The sequence below is a fragment of the Gymnoscopelus braueri genome, assembly GCF_963280865.1.
Source record: "Gymnoscopelus braueri genome assembly, chromosome: 23".
In the NCBI taxonomy this organism is placed as follows: domain Eukaryota; kingdom Metazoa; phylum Chordata; class Actinopteri; order Myctophiformes; family Myctophidae; genus Gymnoscopelus; species Gymnoscopelus braueri.
In genome coordinates this window covers 13,276,251-13,297,766 of record NC_137625.1, presented here as the reverse complement: position 1 = coordinate 13,297,766, position 21,516 = coordinate 13,276,251, and the positions used below count along the sequence as shown (strand labels likewise).

Here is a 21,516-nt window from a genome sequence, read left to right as displayed (position 1 = left end):
CCAATCACAGTCTATTCAAGACTGTGATTGGCTAGTGAAACATGACACATGTGCATAGCCCTATAAATAGGACTATGCACTTAAAAAAAACACATTTATGTTTTTTTTTAAGTTAGGGTGTACAATGGTTGGTCCACAATATTACTTTCTTTAAGTGAACTTCCATCACTGTGATGACCACTGTGACCACACCGCCCACTTCACACTGGGTGTGATGATTTTTTATATTTTAACACTATAACATTGACGCTGATAAATGGGTACACTCTCTTGATTGGCTGAAATTGGCAACCCACCTTATATATTTTCTGTTTATTAAGGAGCTGGAGAGATGGGGTCGGGGAGACCCCTGTTTCTGAACAAACTGCATGGCAATGATTACTAACAGAATAGAGCTTTTACTTTGTAACAAAACAAAAAAACATTTTGTTTTAACAAAACAATATCACTAATAATTACTCTTCAAGATTGTACTGCAGCAAATATTATGAACGTTAAATGTTTCAATAATGGAAACATAAATACTTTTTTTAAAGTGTGAATAATGTGGGTAATTATGCATAGGCAGAATAGTATATTTGTAATACCACTACCTTTGTCCTTTTACTGAAGTAGAACTTTTAATGTAACAATTTTACTAATTGCTACTTTTATTTAAGTAAGAAAAATGATGAATAAATGTGATCATAAATCATCAATCAATCTGCACCTACAACACTTGGTAAAGGAAATAGTGGTTTTCTTATGGGTTGGGGGGTTTCCCAGTAGGTAGGTGGTGACGTCAGCCCAGTCGTCTTGTGATTGGTTTTCCTCCGGGCTATGGGTTGCAATAGTGTATAAATCTAGTGCTCCAGGGTGTGGTAGTGTAATCATGGCTCAGCACCAGTCCCTGCATTTCTCCCTGGGGATTCTGGGCATCTCTGGTGGTAAGATAAGCTACGTCTTGGTTAAATATATTGTAGACAGTGGAGGAAAGTAACTAAGTACATTTACTCAAGTCAATACTTTATAGTTCTACTGCAAAGTACTCCTACATCTCAGAGGAAAATTATTGTACTTTTTATTCCACTATACTTATTTGAAAAGTTACTTTGCAGATTTAGATTATTACAAAAAATACAATAACCGCAATTAACCAAGTTCTAAACGTGTTTTGAGCTACAGATCTATTTTCTAAAGATTTGGACACATTTTTAAAACCTTTGGGATGGAATAAACAAAGGTGAAATGGGACATTCTGCATAATGAGTAGTTTTATTTGTGTTACTTTAAATATACTTTGATGCTAATAATACTTTAGTATTTTTACTCAAGTACAACCTTTACTTGTAATACATTATTAAATACAGTATTTTTACATTATGGTACTTATCTAAGTATTGTACTTAGATGTAGGGGGACATAATGCATTCATATCAGAAATATATTGAAACAGACTATATCATATAAAAGTTAAATAAATATCAATGCATTCAGCTGTAAATATTTGGATGTTTGTTAATGAAGTTTGTATAGTATAATTATGTAAAAACGTGTGGCTGTGAGGAAAGAAACTGATCGAATGAAGTAGCTGATGGACTTGCAGTGTATTAAATACGCCACAAGAGGACACAACATCACACTGACTTTGAATTCTCAATAGTTCTTTAAAGGGAGGCTAGGTAACTTTGAGCCTAAATTTAAAAAGAACATATATATATTTATTTTGCATTTTTTTCCAGCTATCAGCCACTATATAATTATGCAGGTGTGTTGTCCTGCAGAAAGACACAACCCTCTGGCTGTATTTTGGTTTTGTTCCACTGTTTATGTTTATATTGACATTCATCCCTTGCAGGGACTGAAAAGTCTGTGGGGTAGAGTGGGGGGGGGGCTCGGCTGGAGCTCTTTAGTGATCCCTTTGAACTTCAAAGGGGTTGTGCATTGAGTTGATTGATAAGGCCATAAATAGTGCCAACCTCGTTAGTGCTCTCTCTAATCAATGAATGCATCAAAGACAGCAATCACTTTGATACTTAGTACTTTTATTTTATTTTATTATTTTTTTTTTTTTGTAATTTTTTTTTTAAATGTAAATTTCGACTAGTCGACTAGTCGACTACTACTTGGTCAAATGAGTCGACTTGTAAAAATCATTAGTTGTGAATGCCCTAGTGTGTGTGTACAAACACAGATCTGCAAAGTTACCTAGTATCCCTTTAAATGCTGTAATATTTTGTTTTGGTCTATAGTATGATAGTAATCATTGCTACAATTGCTGCAGTGTTTTTTCTTTTCTTTTTTCTTCCCCAGTAACATGGGTCTCCCCCTATCTCTGCAGCTCTTGTTGCAGAGACAGGTAGATGCATGCATTTTCAGGTTGGGACACCAATTTTATAAGGAGAGAGCACAGGATATTGTATAAACAAGTGAAATTGGAAGTGATGAAAAAAATTATTGTCAGACAAAATTAGAATCGGAACACTATGAAATTTGAAGCTGATAAATTGGTGCTCTATCCTGATTGGATTAAATTGGCAACCCACCTAAACATGTATTTCTGTTTATTAAAGGGATAGTTCACCCCAAAAAAAAAAATCTATCGATTAGTCACCACATGGAGAATTCATGGATATTTTTAGTTTTTGTCGCATTCCTAAGACAATAATTTGATGACCAGCAGACCGGTAGGCAGCGGTTCTGGTAGGAGACACAAAGGAGACTCTTTGTGTCTCCTACCGGAACCGCTGCCGTTCATCAAACTATTGGCTTAGGAATGCGACAAAAACAAAAATATATCCATGAATTCAAGTCTTCATGGGGTGACTGATCGATAGAAAGTCATTTGGGGGGGGGGGAATATTCTTGAGAGACAGGGAGACCCTTATTTTACTGAACAAGAATTCTATAGCAATGATTACTATTAATATCAGAATATAGAGCTTTTACTTTTTAACAAAAAGATTGTTTTAAGCAAAACATATCACTTGGAGCACCTTTAAGACACCATGATAATGGGTGTTTGGTTTAATTATAGGCTCTCTCCTGCTTCTTATAAATGACTACGGCAGTTCATCTGGAGACTTCATCCCCCATAATGCCCTGGGCATTGTGTTACTCATCATTGCTGCCCTGTTAGCATATGCAGGTTTGTTTCCATTCATGCAAGGAAAAAACATTCATGAAAAAAATGCATTCTCCAGCACACATTTTCTCTGCTTGTCTAACTTCATGGTCCTAGTGGTGCAGTAAGTACATACATATACAATAAAGTATTGTACAATTTTGAGGCAACTTTACTTGAGTATTTCCACTTATTTCAATACTTAATAGCCTACTTCTAATTCACTATACATCTCAGAGGCAGATAATTGCACTTTTTTACTCCACTACAATTATATTAAAACAACTTTAGTTACCAGTTACTATGCAGATTTAGATTATTAATACAAAACTTATGTACCACTTAAAGGTCCTATGACATTCATTTTCACTTTTAAAACAAGTTTTTTGGGGGGGGGGTTATGACCTCAATTACACCCCAAAAAACCTGAACTTTGAACATTCAGTGGATTTTCTGTGATCTTTTTTTAAATTTATAATTAGGCTGAAAAGTAATCAGGGATTGGCCCCTTGACTTTGATGTCATCCTTTCCTTTGGGGGGGGGGGGGGGGGGGGTGGCGGCGGAGCAGAGGCGATGATTGACAGGCAAAATCCAACAGCGACACCCGCAGGCAAAGATTACTTTTGACATTGCAGTTGAAAAGGCCTTTGAAATGTGAGAGAAAAACACCTGCAATGGCTCTCTGGAGTGGAATTTTCAGTTAAAACTTTTTATACACGTTTGAAGAACCATGACAAAGACTTTTAATGTTTTGTAAAACTGAATGTCATGACACCTTTAAGCCCTATTTTATACTTTTATTCGAAAATAGCCAATCTACAATCTTATAGATCAGCTGTTTGACACATTTTGAAAGCTGATAATAAAATATAAAAACTTGTGAAATGGGTACTTGGGAATTCAATGCATTACTTTTACTTAGTATTTCTACATATTACTGTTTTCTGCCACCTCTGAAAAAGAACGGTATACTCCGGCACACACTTTTCTCTGTTTAAATGAATGGGTCATCATATCATAGAAGCACAACTGAGGTGCAGTATTTGTACAATTCCTAAAAGTAAACATCCTCTCCTCTCCGTCTCTCCTAGGCGTGTGTCGCAGTCTGTCCCCATCCCAGCTGTTTTCTACTCTGTGTTTGACTGTATCCTCATTATGGTGCGGCTCTGGTCTTGTGTACATCCTGGTGGGACAAGGTGTGCTTCACCCCGCTGAGCTAAGATCCTCATTGGTTCCGGGGCTGGCTGCGTTCAGCCTGGCACTGTTCCTTATAGGCGCAGTAGCCGTCTTGGTAAAGAAAGTGGTCCTGTCTATCATAGCCATTAGCATTAGCTTAGCCTGCGCCCACCAGATCGCCGGACTGTCGGCTGCCGGGTTCGGCCGATCGGCTGCGGCCGCCAACTACCTGTTTGTCTGCCTGGTGGGGCTTTATTTTGGCGTTGGACGCCTGCTGTCTTTTATCACCGGGGGGGAGGTGGAACCGCCAGGCACTCGCCTGAAGACAAAGATTGTTCTGAGGTAGGCCTGTGACAATTATTACATAATCACCTGATAACAATTATTTTGCAATTATTATAATTGTCAGAATTATTCCCGTCCTATATCTACAAACACAAGCATGTAAAAAAGGCTATTTCCACTACTTAACTTTTTTGTATGAAATCATTAAATGCATTCTCTGTTTTGGCCACCCATACTACATTATTTATTTTTGATTATTCGTACTGGTCATTTCTTAGTATATTCTTAGATATTTGTCATATTTGCCCTGTGCAATGTTTACAAAGCCTAAAAACAAAAATATTGTTTTACATGTTACAGAGTTCAATGCCAAAAATACAATCAAATTATCACAATTACATGTTATGATCATTACAGCACTAGTCCGTGGACAGCACAGAACGGGGAAAGCAGCAGCAATGTGGTATCCGTTGGCCTGGTCCTGAACCTGCTGTCTGCCTGCGTGTTGGCCTGTCCCCTCCTGGGGGTCGTCCCACGCTTGTCCACCGGCCACGTCCCCTGGCTGTGGACAGCCGGTGTCTTCCAGCTCGGCGTGTGCGTCCTGTGTTACCGCGCCATGGATACACTGGCCGCCACCTTCTACGGCTTCACAGCTCTGTTGAGGTTCGCCGAAGGCTACAGCGCTCTCTTAACCTTCTACTCCGTCCAGCCATTTTCCCCCGTTCCGTTTCCCGTTGTCTTTTCGGTGCTGTTCTTCAACCTGGCTGTGTTTAGCTGTCAGAGGAGCATTCTGGAAGGAGTCTACCAGCTGTTCTTCGTGGCATACTGCATCTCTATCGCATCCCAACCCCAGGGCTTCTTTCAAGGAGGGACTCAAGGTGTTCAGGCGGCCATTTTTGTAGCCACCGCCGGCCTGCTTTTCGTCACCGTGTTTAACGCGGTCTCTACTTCGCAGATTCCCATGGGGCGGGGTTTATTCAAAGCTCTGGTGACCAGGACGAACGGCTTCGCTCTCAAACCTCGCGATAAAGACCTGCACGCTCCCTACTTGGGCTACTCCAAATATTCCGACGGTGAGGTCCTGGGCCACGCCTGCAGCGTGCTGGCAACGTTCGCCATCACCGCCGCCGTGGGCGACGAGGGCCCGCTTTCGGTGCTGGTGCTGCCCTGGGCGGTAGTCTCTGGCGGTGTGCTTCAGCTGCTGTGCGCCTCGGTGGCGTTCTCTCGTGGGAAGACGCTGGAGAGCACAGCGTTCACCCTTTATGGGATGATGTGGAGCATTTGGGGGCTGTCTCGGTACGGGGGCCTCTACAGGGATTCTAAGGGCTTCAGTGTGGCTGTGGGGATCATTGGCTTTATGGTGTTTAACTGTTTGCTAACGGCCGCAGCGTTGTTGCTGAATGTAGCCTGGTTGGTGCATTCCCTGGCCTTCCAGCTCATTCTGGTCAGCTTCCTGTTGGACGCGGTGGGGGCAGAGTCGTATGGCTACGACGTGGCAGTCACCATCATATTCGGATTGGTCAGCTTTTATTGTTTCCTGGCAAACATCTTTAATGGAACGTTCGAAGCCCCTCAGATTCCATTGGGAAACCCTGTATTGCGATTGAGCGGGAGTGGGGTAGGTGGAGACATCTGTCCGCACGTCCCAGCCCGCAAAGCCACCTCCGTCCAGCAGATAGCAGGTGAGAGAGAGAGCCGTGATTGCGTTGTAGGGCTGCAACTATCAATAATTTTATTAGCGGTTATTCTATCCATTACTTTTTCGATTAATCAAATAATCGAGAAGTGTATTATCTTTGATAATTTGTTGTATTTTTTATATATCAAGAAAACGTTTTACCCCAAACATTTTGTATTTTTAATCAACATTTCAATTAACTGTTGCACTCCTATTACATTGTTCAGCTGTGACTTTTAAAGTCTATGTTTTGTATTCTCTCACTCCCACAGACATCATGAAAAACGGTGGCATATGTGGTATGCCGACTGACACCGTCTACGTACTGGTGGCTGCGTGCAACCGACCCGACGCTGTGGTCAAAGCTTATAAGCGAGTTTCACTCTTTCACCATTCATGCATTTGTTTATTTATTCACTCTCATGATTAATGAAAGTCACCCTGTAAACATTCATCTTAGTAGTCTTTTTCATGACGACACCTCTGGTAGCTCTGTTGTCTTTCATTACAGCATTTATCTACAGTATATTTAAAATGTACTTGGCTACCTTCTACCCTGCATGTCTCTGCAGGGTGAAACAGCAGGCTCAGGACAGACCCATGTCTCTGTGGATCTCCAGCATCAAACAGTTGCAGCCTGTTAGACACCTACTCAGCCCTCTGCTGCTGGACTTCATGCAGGCTGCATGGCCCTCCTCTATCAGCATGGTTATACCCAGAGGTGTGTGTGTGTGTGTGTGTGTGTGTGTGTGTGTGTGTGTGTGTGTGTGTGTGTGTGTGTGTGTGTGTGTGTGTGTGTGTGTGTGTGTGTGTGTGTGTGTGTGTGTGTGTGTGTGTACATACACATACACACAATCTCACTACCTCACTCTCTCTCCTCCTCTGAAACGTTTTGCCTGCTAATTCTATATTGTGCTTCTACTGAAATATTAACGAAGAAAACAGAAAATTATGAACTTATTTTTTTGGAACATATCTGGCGAACCTTCCAAATTATCTGGCGACCCCTCTGGGGGTTGCGACCCCCAGGTTGAGAACTGCTATATTTAAACTAATTAACAAAATGACTAAATACATGTAATTGTGGTTTGTAGAATGTGCACAAAAAAGACAGGGGACAAGTTATTACAGTACATGGCCTGTACAGTACATGGCTTGTGACTCTCCACTGGTGTTCCACATTAGAGGTTCACAAACGTATCCCCGGGACCCAAACTTTCAAACATTAACATGCATTATGAATATGCCACTTATGCCCAATTTAATAGTGAAAATTGCAAATCTATAAGCTCTCAACGCGTCCTGAGCTTGTAGATCTGCTATTTCCACTTTTTATAGTACGTTTTTTAAACGTAATTTTTAAAGATTTCTGCAATACTTTTGAAAAAGAACATACACACACACTTCCAGTCTCCCCGTCTCAGTAGAAATGTGTAAAATAATGTTCCCCATGTAGGAGCCTGGATGGACTGCTTTGGTTTAGGAGAAGCAGCCACACATATTGGAACTCCCCAGAGCATCGCCATCAGAAACCCAGACTGTACTGTGGCTACACATCTCATTAATCTGGTACAGTAATTAGCATTAACAGCCTATAGGTTACGCTACATTATACAACAGGCAACCAAGCAATCTGATTGGTTGAAATAGGCTCTCCAGCCGTGCTTAATGCACTAAGTACTCTGACAACGGGTATAACGGGTACCCTGACAACAGGTGTAACGGGTACTATTTCTGACAATGGGTATTGCATAATCACAGGGGCATGTGTCCCCAACGGGCATCGGCCTAGTATGAAATGAATGACTAACAGCCCTAGCACTTTTTGTCTCGTCCCCTAGTGGACCGCAGGTCTGGGTTGGGAGACATAACTATACTAATTCTGTCTGTGGCAGCAGCCGATCAAACACAGGTTAACGTTTTTTTTAACCAATCACATCGCTTATACAGGGTCATGTGAGGGGGTTGGCTAGGGGTGTGTCTGTCTCACTCCTGCTAAAGAAGGTTAATTTATGAAGATAGACCATCCCTGGAGCCATTAAGTGGGCGACGGCAGATCTTGCAAACGTCCTATGTTTACTGGTACTAGATCCTGCGAGAGTGTGTTGCTGGCACATGAAAGATCGATAATAAAGTTGATTTTCTCCTGATTTGTCTATCTGAAACTTTTTTAGTATGCAAATCTTGGGAAGATTGTGTGGCTTGTGACTTTTGGGTCCAATATTTAGTTCAGTGACCATGGGGCTAAAGAAAGGTTCAGAAGCTGTGTTCACGTTCACTCTTCCATTGGAAATAATAGACTCCAACCTGCTTCCAACCTGAAGACTGGACCAGGGGTATCATTCTCCCCTTCTGGAAACATAACGGTGATAAACTGGTCTGCAATAACCACAGAGGCATTACACTCCTTTCTATCCCAGGAAAGATCTTCACCAGTATCAGTACCAGTACCAAGAAAGATTACCACTCTCTTTCAAAAGCTCTACAGTGATGCCGAAAGCTGTGTGCGTGTCGATGGCAAGAACTCCACCTGGTTCTCAATCAACAGCGGAGTGAGACAGGGATGCGTAGCTGCACCAGACCTATTTAACTGCATCATCGACCTTCTTATGGAACGGATCTGTGCACGTGTTCCCGGGGTTAAACTAGGCAGTTACCCCCTCACAGACCTGGAATATGCAGATGACACCACACTATTCTGCTCCACTCTTGATCAGTTACAAGAAGCCTTGGAAATTTACCAAGAGGAAGCCAACAAACTGGGTCTGAAGGTCAGCTGGGCCAAAACAAAACCAATGCACATTGGAGGTGCAGCCCCCCCTCCGTGGCATATCAGTGGAGAGGAAGTTGAATTTGTGACCTTGGGTCCATCATCACTAACAATGGCAAAATATCACCAGAAATAAATCGGAGACGTGCCCTGGCAGCCAGTGCCATGAAAACTCTCTGGAAGCCGCTGTGGAGACACCACTCCATATCAAGAGAGACCAAATTAAGGATTTACAACACCTCAGTCCTCTCCATCCTTCTCTACGGAGGAGAAACCTGGCCTCTCAACAAGACCCTGGCTGACAGAATCGATGGCTTTGACACCAGAGCGCTGCGCTCAATAGAGGGGATAAAATGGTAAGATAGGGTTTCCAACATCAACGCACCCAACAGCCCCCCGCGTCCCGTCTGGCAGCACAGCGTCGAATGCGCTGGTACGGCCACGTCAAAAGACTCCCCCCTGAACACCCTACTCAGACTATCCTAAACTTCAAACCAAAAGCCGCAGACTGGAAACGCCCCCTGTGGTGCCCCCCGCACCCGATGGATTGATGCCATCACCAGGGACCTACACCAATTGGGCCTGTCGCTGGCAGAAGCTGAGCCCCTAGCACTGGACCGACCGAAATGGAGAAGATTGGTGAAGCTGATTGGCTCTACGCATGGCATCGCCGCCGAGCAAGAGACCTGATGATGATGAACCTGCTTCCGGTCTCCTAAAAAGGCGGCCACCTACTTCACGCAGATACGATAAACCGGAGATGGCATGTCTTTTATTTTTGTCTTGGCTCCTGTCATCTACCACTCTGCCCATAGCGATTGTGATTGGATGCTTCCCTTCATAGCATAATCAAGCAATAATACATACATTCTGCAACTGGAGCCCACAGTGTGCGAAGGTTCTCTTAAGTTTTCATGTTATATGTTTTCGCTTAGCAAAACTTGCTCCCCAAATTTGGGTGTTGATGTGTATGTCTTTCCTCCCACTTTATTCTTCTACCATTGGTTAAGGGATTATTGGGCATAACTCCAGTTCTATAACACTGAAGGACATAACATGTAGCATTGGCCCTATTGGTGACTGGGGTAGATCTAAAAGCTCAAAATACATCAATGTGTAAGCTTCTAGATAAGAATTCTTCCCAACATGAAACTGACAAAGCATGTACATGTGTGTCATGGATCAACCCTACCACATTTTTACTAAAGAAAGGGTGTGTTCAGAACAGATAGACATCATACTCATGGTGTTACACCAAAATACATATATCAACACCAAATGAACGCCATGACACAACGCTACACATAAAGGCCCACCATATAATCCCCCAATGCATTCCCATAGTTAAATAACAACATTCAGGTGTAAGGATATTTGCTTCCTGACACCAAAGTGCATCAACAGAGATTCAGCATATACTGGAATGCGACATAGAACGCGATAGACCTTGTTTTTACAGGTCAAATTGTCATGATTATTGTACATTGCATTGTGGAATTGTTGTATTTTGTATGGCATAATTCAGGCAAAATGCCTGATGTATGTTTACATACTGTCATGAATTTTATATTGAAATGTTACTGTTACTGGTTATGGCTTTTTGCCCTTAGAATTAGACTGATCTTGCCAGTAATACATCTGAACGTATTAGTTAAGCCTATTTATATTATTGATTGTTCTTGATGTATTTTAATTCATATGAGATTACCTGACACTCTAATGAGTGATGTTACATTGTGGTGTGACCCGATTGGTCCACCAAACCAAGATAACCTGATGAAGGTCTAACAGGCCGAAATTGTGTTATATTCCCATTAAAGTATTTTCTTGCATTTGTAGACAGTGTGTAGGATTTTTTTCTTGTTGGTCTTCTCCTACGCACCTGTCGAAAGACTTGCTTTTTACAGGTCTCAAACTGCCTTATTCACTGACAAACAATGTTCACTTTCAAGGTTGGACCCATTGCTGTGACTTCAGCCAATCCTACAGGTGAAGCAGACACAACTCACCACAACCAAGTTCATGCCAAGCTGGGGGACAAGGTGACGATGACACATATTTCAGTTTTATAGGAGTAACAGCTACAGTTTTTTGTTGTTGTTTCTTTGCCAAAATGTTTTTTTTTTTTTATTGTTTAAGGTGGATGGTGTGCTGTGTGCTGGACCCTCCCCAGAAAATATTGCCTCTACTGTGGTGGACTGTACCAAGATTGAAACAGGACACATCGGTTTCTTCAGAGTGGGCCTCATCCCTAAATCCAAGGTGTTATGCTCCATCTTATTGAATACTTCATGATGAGGCTGTTTAAATGTACCGTCCCTGTTGGCTAGAAACCTTGTAAATCCATATTTCATCTTGATGACAGTGGAGTAGAAGTTTAGTATTGAAAAATGGACATACTCAAGTAAAGTAACTAATAATTGTACTTAAAGGGGAATTTCGCCCAACAGTGTTCTTACCTTTTCTATGATGTTATGATAAATGGTGCATTCATATAGCGATTTTATCCAAAGCGCATTACATTCACCCATTCACACACCAATGGCGGAGGAAACCATGCAAGGCACCAACCTGCTCATCGGGAGCAATTAGGGGTTCAGTGCCTTGTTCAAGGTAGGGCGCATTCAAGACCATCACTTTGCATAGTGTTCTGTCACTATGAAAGTCAGATCTAAATAAATAAAAAGCTACTAAAATATGTGATTTAGCGCAAGTCCCATAGGCGCGGGTTTTTAGCTGCGGCGGACCCGGGATGGAGTTATGAAAATGTTCTACTGTAACACTCATCCTAGGATATCATAACATCATAGAAAAGGAAAGAAAAGCGTCCCCTTTAAGTACAGTACTAGTATTTAGTTACTTTCCACCACTGGCAGGTTCTGCAGATATTTGAGGAGGTCCAGAGGAGACATCAGCATGGTCAGACCAACCCTGCTTTTGAAGATGACCCTTCACACCAAGGTTGTTTTTAATTTTAATTTCATTTTGACTTTATGTTTATTAATGTCAGTTTAGTTTTCATTGAAGTTTTTGGGCGGTGAAACCGCCCCTATATGTGAGGTTTGGATATTTGCACACCAAATCCTGCGCTGTGATTGGCCACAAATGTACTCCCCTAACCCTGCACCGTGATTGGCCAATCACAGTCTATTCAGGACTGTGATTGGCTAGGGAAACATGACACGTGTGCATAGCCCTATAAATAGGACCATAACTTAAAAAAAAACATAAATGTGTTTTTTTAAAGTTATGGTTTCTTCCATCACTTCTTCCATCACTTCTTCCATCACTTCTTCCATCACTGTGATGACCACTGTGACCACACCGCCCACTTCACACTGGGTGTGATTTTTGGGCGGTGAAACCGCCCCTATATGTGAGGTTTGGATATTTGCACACCAAATCCTGCGCTGTGATTGGCCACAAATGTACCCCCCTAACCCTGCACCGTGATTGGCCAATCACAGTCTATTCAGGACTGTGATTGGCTAGGGAAACATGACACATGTGCATAGCCCTATAAATAGGACCATAACTTAAAAAAAAACATAAATGTGTTTTTTTTTAAAGTTATGGTTTCTTCCATCACTTCTTCCATCACTTCTTCCATCACTTCTTCCATCACTGTGATGACCACTGTGACCACACCGCCCACTTCACACTGGGTGTGATTTTTTTTTGTCGGTGAGATTAAAAAAGGTCTGAATTCTCTGAAAGGGTATTGTGTAATAAAAAAACACATAATTTAAAAAAGTATTCACAGTTAAACAAATGGAAGATAGATTATATAGGCTACAACCAAAAATACTAGGCTTAAGAATGGAATAAATTGACAAAGACTAAAACTAAAGACATGTTGTCTATGATTTGAAATAGTTTGTGCGTTTTGTAATCACACAATACAGTTTAAGTTAGTTATCTTTGTTTAGCCTTGTTTTTGTTTTTATTTCAGTTAACTAAAATGTTTCGGTTAGTTTTAGTTAACTATTGTAATAATCTTGCCTCAGACCCACTGAGGAGACAACAGCATGGTCAATCCAACCCTGGTTTTGAAGATGACCCTTCAGACTCGCCCAGAGCCGACAGCATGTGAGGAGAGGAGGAGAGCTCAACGGGAACTAGGAATAACCGATACTGCCGATTTTCTTTTCAATCTGATACCAAGTAATACCAGGGCTGGTACAGTATCTAGGGCTGCAATTATCGATTATCTTCTCAGTAATTATTCTGTCGATTACTTTTCTGACTAATAAAAAAATCCAGAAGCACTTAAAAAAAGGTTTTTCTTTTTTTATAATCGACTAATTTGATTAGTATGATTAACACTTTAAGTGTTAATCTTCATCGTACAACAGTGCTGCTCCAAAAAATATGAAAATAACAGATCTACAAGCTGAAAATATGAGAGCTTGTAGATCTCCTATTTTTGCAATTATTACAATACTTTTAAAAAATCCCCCAAATTGATAACTTGAATTAAAATCAATTGTTAATTATTTTTTACAATTTATTAAATTGATTTGTTCGATTAACTGTTGCACCCCTTTATCTTGATACTGATACAAATCATTTAAAAGGTGTTCTTAAATTTCTACAGTGAAAATTGTTAAATGTGGACATCAGAGAATTATATGGAAAGCCTGCATTAGTATTACTGTAAATAAACTTCCAATGATCAGACTTCTGTCTTTGCAACATATGCACAATTAAACATCCATTCCCCACTGGTGGGCCTCAGAGCAAGGCTTTTTTTTTACTATGCCCTGATTTTACCTAGTTTTTAAATTGACCCTTTGGTTTGGTTGCCTTTACTGTTTTTATGCCAATGTGTTTAAACCCTGTAGCACTTTGAGGTTTGCGAAAATGTAAAGTATGTTATAAATAAAAATGTATTGTTATTATTATCATTATTATTAAAAAGGAGGGGGGCGTGTCAGTAAAATGAATGTCAAATATTGAAAATATATATTTAATCAAGCAAATTAAAAAGTATCGAGGGTACACCCAAAAGCCTATAGACATTAAAAGGACCCAGAAGGGTTTTAAAGTGAAATGCCCCTTTAAGTAGAAGGACCTAAAAAATACTTCACACCCCGATTCAGATAGTCTGACATACTGTAGAGTACTGTACAGTATAAATATTTTCTTCAGTTTATTGTACCTTGTGTATTCCAAAGTTGATATTCTCTATATTATTGCATATTGAACATAATATATTGGTCACACAGTCTTCATCTCCTCTTCGGGACTGACAGACTTCAATATGTCACTGTCAAAATGTCACAGTATATTAAACTATTCTATTCTACTCATGCATTATGTTTGTATAAGTCTGTCGGGGTTTTTTTGTACTTAAAAGTAATATAGTAAGTTGTCTTATAATATGTGTAGAATGGAATGTAACAATAAAGAATCTTTGAAGTGTGCACGTCATTGTTTCCTCCATAAAGGACTTCTTCAAACTTTTTCAACTTCAAATAATTGGTTATAAGATGGCACACTTTTTGTCTCAGAGAGGGACTGTGGACAGTGCAGAAACCTCCCTACACGTTGACATCATCGGTACGCAAGTTTGGTATTTTCAAACAACTTGTTATTTTAATGAATGCAATGGGTTCCACTTCTTCAGCATTCTACTGTAACTTTCCAGGAAGACAAAGGCTGTAGTTTCTTATAGCCTTTGTAAGTTTCTTACAGCCATTAGCTTGGAATCCCCATCGATGATGTCATTAGTAGTAGGCAGGTTTCTGAACTGTCCATAGCCCACCATTGAGACACAGAGTGATTCGATGGAAAATGTACCATCTAATAATGAGCATTAGTGAGGACTAATTAGATGAAGATGAAGTTGAAAATGGGTTCCTAAAACTAATGAGAAAAGTGTATTTACAGTAGGTCCTGGGGACTCAGAATCAAGAGACTCCTATTTGCAGGAAGTTCTCAGGGGAAACCCTCCTCCCTTTATTAGGTAGTCACAATGTTCAACTAGATTAGTTGAACATTGTGACCAATGTTCAACCAATATGGACAAAAATGAATTGGCTTACTAGTCAAACATTGACGGACTTAGCTGCTTTTCCAGTGCTGTGCCAATTATTGGTTCATTATGTCAATCCTGGCATGATTAATAACGGATAAGCACACCAGTCTTTAGAACGAGAAACTCAAGCTGAATGAACATACAATATGAGCAAATATTGACATTGCAGACAGTATTCATTACAAAGAGAAATCAACTCAAGCTGAACACACACTATGAAACAATATTGACTTAACACGTCCAGCACTCGTTATTACAAAGATCAATATATATAAAGAATTAATCTGGTGTAAAGTTTAGCATTCATTGTCAATATTGACCGTACACGCATAAGAAACCAGTGGTGTGTTCTAGGTTTTTTTATTCTGAGGTATGCGACAATCATTCCCTGCACGACATGGGTATGCACTAGAGCTTTTTCAATGGATGAAATGGTTAGTAGAGGGCTACGCTTGGCTACGAAAATGTTCTGCAGGTCACACTACGTATATAGCGTAACACAGTAGAACACGTCACTGTAAAAAGCAACCTGATCCTTAGAGGTCTACTATGCTCCTGCCCACCGATGCTCAACCCCACATTACTTAGAGGTGCTCGGGCAACGAATAATAATAATAGTAATAAACTTTATTTGTATAGCACCTTTCATGACATGAAATGCAGCTCAAAGTGCTTTACAGAGCAAGAATACAATTACAGAAAAAGTACAACTAATTTAACAATAAAGAAAAAAAGCAAAAGCACAAAACAACATTAAAATGAAAGCAGAAAAGGCAGTGAATCAGGCTAAGCATTGGTATATTTTTTATTGTGAAGCACAGGATAGGATTATACATTTTCCGTTCACATACATGGATTGCTTCCTTTTTTTAAAAAATAAACAGACATACACACAAAATAAACAGGTAAAATGAAAAGAATACACTCAAACTTAAACAAAAAACAAAAGGACCCCCCCGCCTCCCTTCCCCCTCCCCAGAAGTGCTAACCCAAATTACGTGCGACGCGGGTCATCCACAAGGATTAGCCTAATTCAACCTTTAAGAAAGGAGACTAAAGGCTTCCAAATCTTTAAAAAAGTCTTTCAGTTTGTATAAATCTGATTCTTTCTAAATGTACGGATTCTGTCATCTCGTTGAGCCAGAGTTTGATTGTGGTGGCCTCTTTTTTAGCTGTACTTAAAATATAAACCAAACAACGGTCAGACTTGCCATTCTCGTGTTTGGCTGATATTAAATGTATAGGCTACTAGGTAACTCTAGCTTTCTCTCTGTAAACAAGGAATCAAACGTAGCCCCGCCCTCCTTGTCCCTTGACAGGGTCCATTAGGGTTTTTGTAAAGTTGACCGGAGGTCGAGACTCCAAAAACAGTCAGAAATGCTCTTTTGTGGTCTTTATTTCTCCCACTTCTCCTCCACCAAGTCAGTGTAGCTTTTTACAGTGCATGTATTCGAATAACAAAAATAATACTGGCCAAAAAATACGAAGATAACAGACTCAGGAAAGTAATGCAAAACTTAACACAAAAAGGAAAAGAACAAAACAAAGCGCACTAGTCTACACCCCTATGAGGGGGCCCTGGCAGCTCTGACTGGGCTCTCAGCTCTCTGCCTGCCCAAACATAACTGAAGCTCTGACTCTGCTGTCTCCTTTTTATAGGAGAGGATCCTACCACAACAGAGGCAGCAATTAACCTTCAAAAATAGCTTATCTACAAGCTGACAAATATAACATGAATAACCCAACACATAAATAGATATGGTACTTTCAGACTGAACCCCATTTTGTGTTTGAATTCATTTCCATAGATAATATAATACTTTGCCCATAAACATTGTGAAACACCCCTCCTCCTCTACAGTACATGGCACCTTCCACTGGGACCTCCCCTACTTAAGCTACATGGTTTGGTCCATGCTCTGTTTAGCAGTTCAACCCACAGTGCCAGTACTGCAGAGGAGTTACAGGTGACAAACAATGAGCAACTCCTTTTACCACAGGTTACACAATAAACTGAATGTTTTATCCCTGTAAAGTCTGTGTGAATTACTTGTGAATTTGTGAATGCATTCAACAGTATTGACATTATAGTATTGACATTTTGTTAGGACATATCTGCCACACTTCCAACAGTTGCTCCAAACCGGCCGGTGGCAGGCGCGTATCGTCATTGGGGCCAACGAGGCCATGGCCCGGTCTGTAAACCCAGCTTGTCCCTGTGTAGGGGCAAGATCCAGGGGAAAATAACTAAAAAGCAACATTAGCAGCCCCTCACCCTATTCTGTTGTAGCCGACCAAAGAAAGTCTCCTTTGTTTTCAAATGGGGCTCATTTGCATTCGGCCCAATTGTTAATGAGTGGCCATTAAAAACCAGTTTAGCCGTCAAACCGGTTCTGGCACGGTCAACGTTAGAATCCACCAAACGCCACTGGCCGGTGGTCTTGATTATGAATTGGACGCAGCTGTGTGGTGTGTGTGCGTGCAATGCCCTTAACTCATGTGTCTTTATGTATAGGGCACGGGTTGCCCCGTGACAGTTTTATTTTTGAATTTCAATGTACATAAAACCGCCCCTGTTCTTTCTGTTGCCACAAAGGAAAAGGAAAATCCATCCGACTCATTTGCGCTGTTTCCTGATAAATGGACTCTGGAGACTTGCACAGATGTTACACGAAAATCGGTGGCCAACGCCTTGCAGTCTGTGGTGATTACTTAATCCTTCCATTCAATGGGTCACCACTTTCGGTGTGACACACGGCTGATGGTATCACAGGTCTTTTATTACATACATTTTGCGACATGGCAGAGATTGAGAGAAGACAAAGAGGTTGTCCTTTAGTACAGTCGTGGAAGTATTCACACTATTTTTGGAATTAATGGTGAAAGGAGGAGAACGTCAATGCAAATGCTTGGTGAAGCACACAGCTCCGCAACACTGGTGGTCACTCCGGCCGGTAGGTTTGATTGGTTGATTTGATTTGATTTTGATAAGTAAAATCCTTCACAATATATCTTAAACCCAGGATAACACATTAAAGCATGATGAAACATTTGTTTCCAATGTGGTCCTGCAGCTGCACTCTTGATTTTATGTTCATCAAAAAGGGATTTTAATCGTCAGTAATGCAAAAATAATCTAACGAGCTACTTTTCTCAGAAGGTAATCGTGTAACGTAACGGAATACTTTTTAATGGCTGTAATAAAGTTACTTTTAAAAGTAACGTTACCCAACACTGCTCATCATTACAAAGTGAAACCAGCTAAAGCTGACCACACAATATGACACAATATTGACAGTAGATCCAGTACTCATCATTACAAAGAGAAACCAAGCTGATCACACAATGACACAATATTGACAGTACATCCATTACTCATCAGTACAAAGAGAAACCAGCTAAAGCTGACCACACAATATGACACAATATTGACAGTACATCCATTACTCATCATTACAAAGAGAAACCAGCTAAAGCTGACCACACAATATTGACAGTATCCAGTACTCATCATTACAAAGAGAAACAAATTGAATTAATCCAGTGTAAAGTTTAAAATGTATGTGTCAATATTAACCAAACACACATTAAAGTTTTTTTTTTTACCGTTGTAATTCAACTTATGAGGTTGATAATAATCAGCTGTACTTGAAGGTAAACCAAACTAAATGATTTAGGTCATCTTGCGATTCCTGTGTGTTTAGGCTGATATTAAGGACTAGATGTCTTTACATATCTTTCCTACAGTTGAACCCATGAGGTTATTGTCTCATATCACTTTGCTAGTTAGTTGCAGATTGACAGGGTCTATTAGTTCCCAAGTCATCTTCGATAGATAGAATTTCAGTGTAGGCCTACATATAAAATAATCCCCCGAAACACGGGGGGAAAACTCAGCACACATACAAAATAACACAAAATGTGCTACAGTATATAAATAAAGAGGATTTGACTTGGCTCCCTATGTTGACTCAAGGAAACTTTTCCTGGTGTCCTTGTTTTCATTCTCTTGGTTATTCAAATAAAGTCAAATAAAACTTATGACTTATGTCATGGACTGGATAGTTCAGTGGTACACCTACTTGTAACCTTTAACAAGGAATTAGAATTTATCATGACAAATACATTATTTTCTGATGTCTGACTTTCAATATATATATATATATATATATATATATATATATATATATATATATATATATGGAGAGAGAGAGAGACAGAAAAGACCTCGCATGGACCTCGGCCCAAAGATTGATAATCACCCAGGATACTGTATAATGTCGTATTCTATTTGAGTCGTTCTTTATGTTTCTATACTGTCTGACTGTACAGTTATCATTTATCTCTGTAATTTTGCCTTCAGATGTTGAAACAAAAATTCATACTGTATGACGTATAACAACCATTCTTTAGAATGAGAAACCAACTGAAGCACAAGCTAACCATGCCCTGCCAGTACATAGCCTCTCTAACAGCAAGCCCTATGTAGTGCCTCCTCGTGGCGACACACGGTAACTGGGTACATCTCGGACCCCGGCTGAACTACAAGGGACTCGGAGGAGGTTTGGCCCCCAGACGTGCGGCACGCAGGCCTACCGGTGTGTGGACATGCCCTGGTGCCCACGAACCAGCCCCCAACTATGGGTTAAATAGTACCACTGCCTAGTGGGTTCCTTGGGAGAGGAATAGGCTAAGGGAGACAACCCTTACAGAAAATCAATCCCTTTGGGTTGGCGTCAGGAAGGGCATCCGGCTGTAAAAATTCGCTCCAAATATTCTCATATGGCTGGACAAACACAGAAGAGGTGGGGTACAGCCTTAAGTACCCCGTGGGCATTCTCATCAGCCTACGACAAACAGAATGATGAAGAAGGAGGCCAAGCCGCAGGTGGATTACATCCAGGAGATGACGGCCATCGGCTCGATGTACTGCGGGGAGGTCAGACGCGGAACAGAGAGGAGCAGGAGGTGCGTGTCAGGGTTGCTACATGGAACATCGGTAGCATGTCGCGTCGGTCAGGGGAGGTGGTCGATGCTCTGCACAGGAGAAGGGTGGATGTCTGCTGTGTTCAGGAGTCGAGATGGAAGGGTGGAAGCGCAAGGATGTTGGGCGTGATTGGTAGAAGGTACAAGTTCTTCTGGCAAGGCTGCAATGAAGGGACAGGTGGTGTTGGAGTTCTTATCGCTGAAAAGTGGATAGACCAAGTGCTAAGTGTCAGTAGGGTAAATGAGCGGATCCTCTTTGTGAAGATGATTCTTGGGAAGCGCCTGACAAATGTCATATCACTCTATGCCCCTCAAGTTGGCAGATGTGTGGATGAGAAGGATGTGTTCTGGGACAAGGCCATTATGGTGTTGTCGGGGATCCCTCAGGATGAGGCTATAATCCTTGGAGGTGACCTGAATGGACATGTGGGAAGGGAGTCAGGTGGCTTTGATGGAGTCCATGGTGGTCAGGGATATGGCCTGAGGAACATGGAGGGAGAGAGGATTCTGGAGTTTGGAGATGCACTGGAGCTGGTGGTGTGCAACACACTTTTCAAGAAGGACGAAGCCAAACTAGTAACATACAGTTCGGGCGGATGTAAGAGCACAATAGATTACATCATGGTCAGAAAGGAGGACCGCGTCCTGGTCAGGAATGTCAACGCAATTGCTGGAGAAGAGTGCGTGTCTCAGCACCGCCCAGTCATCGGAGATCTAACTCTGCGAGCCAAGAAAGTGGCGGCAAAAAAGCATCTGCCCAAGTTGAAGGTGTGGAAGCTACAGAAAGCAGAGAGTCGAACAGAGTTTAGGGAGAAGATTGAGCAAAGAGCTGAGGAAGTGGAGGAAGCGATGAAATCAGGAGACGCGGGTGGAAAGTGGCAGGCAATGAAGAAAGCCCTGCTCAAAGTAACAGAGGATGTATGTGGGTGGACAAGGGGTGAGGCAAGACAAAGAGAGACATGGTGGTGGAATGACAGCGTTGAAAGTGCAGTGAACGAGAAGAGGCAGTGCCATAAAGTATGGAAGAAATCTAGGGATGAGGCAGATAGAGTACGGTATGTAGAGGCAAAGAGGGTGTCACGGACAGCAGTATGGCAGGCCCAAGAGGCCAAGAGGAAAAGATTTGCAAGTTAGCTGGAGAGTGAGAGAGGGCAAAAGATAGCAAAGCAGATGGTGAAGGAGAGGCGTGATGTGACCGGTGCAAGCTGTGTGAGGGATGAAGATGGCAAGATTGTGACAGACAACAGAGGAGTGAAGGAAGTATGGCGAAGGTACATGGAAAGGCTGCTGAATGTGGAGAATGACTGGGATGGAGAGGTGGGATGTGACGAGGTGGAGGGTGAATGCTGCCCGATCATGCCAATAGAAGTGATGAAGGCCCTGAAAGCCATGAAGGAGGGAAAGGCGGCTGGGCCATCTGGAGTGGTGGCGGAGATGCTGAAGGCGGCAGGGGATGTCGGTGTGCACTGGATGACTG

General features: G+C 41.4%; 1 protein-coding gene across 1 annotated transcript; it reads left to right on the top strand.

Annotated features, from left to right (window-relative positions):
- Positions 1-871: 871 nt before the first annotated feature.
- Positions 872-14,348, top strand: LOC308079542 (uncharacterized protein; the record flags this gene model as incomplete). The annotated part of the gene is made up of 11 exons (XM_080421091.1): positions 872-926; positions 3,017-3,127; positions 4,196-4,622; positions 4,983-6,247; positions 6,516-6,615; positions 6,816-6,964; positions 7,700-7,812; positions 10,966-11,055; positions 11,153-11,275; positions 11,890-11,974; positions 13,021-14,348. 11 exons carry the CDS (start codon positions 872-874, stop codon positions 13,104-13,106), a joined length of 2,604 nt encoding a protein of 867 aa, XP_080277217.1. The 3' UTR covers positions 13,107-14,348.
- Positions 14,349-21,516: the final 7,168 nt, after the last annotated feature.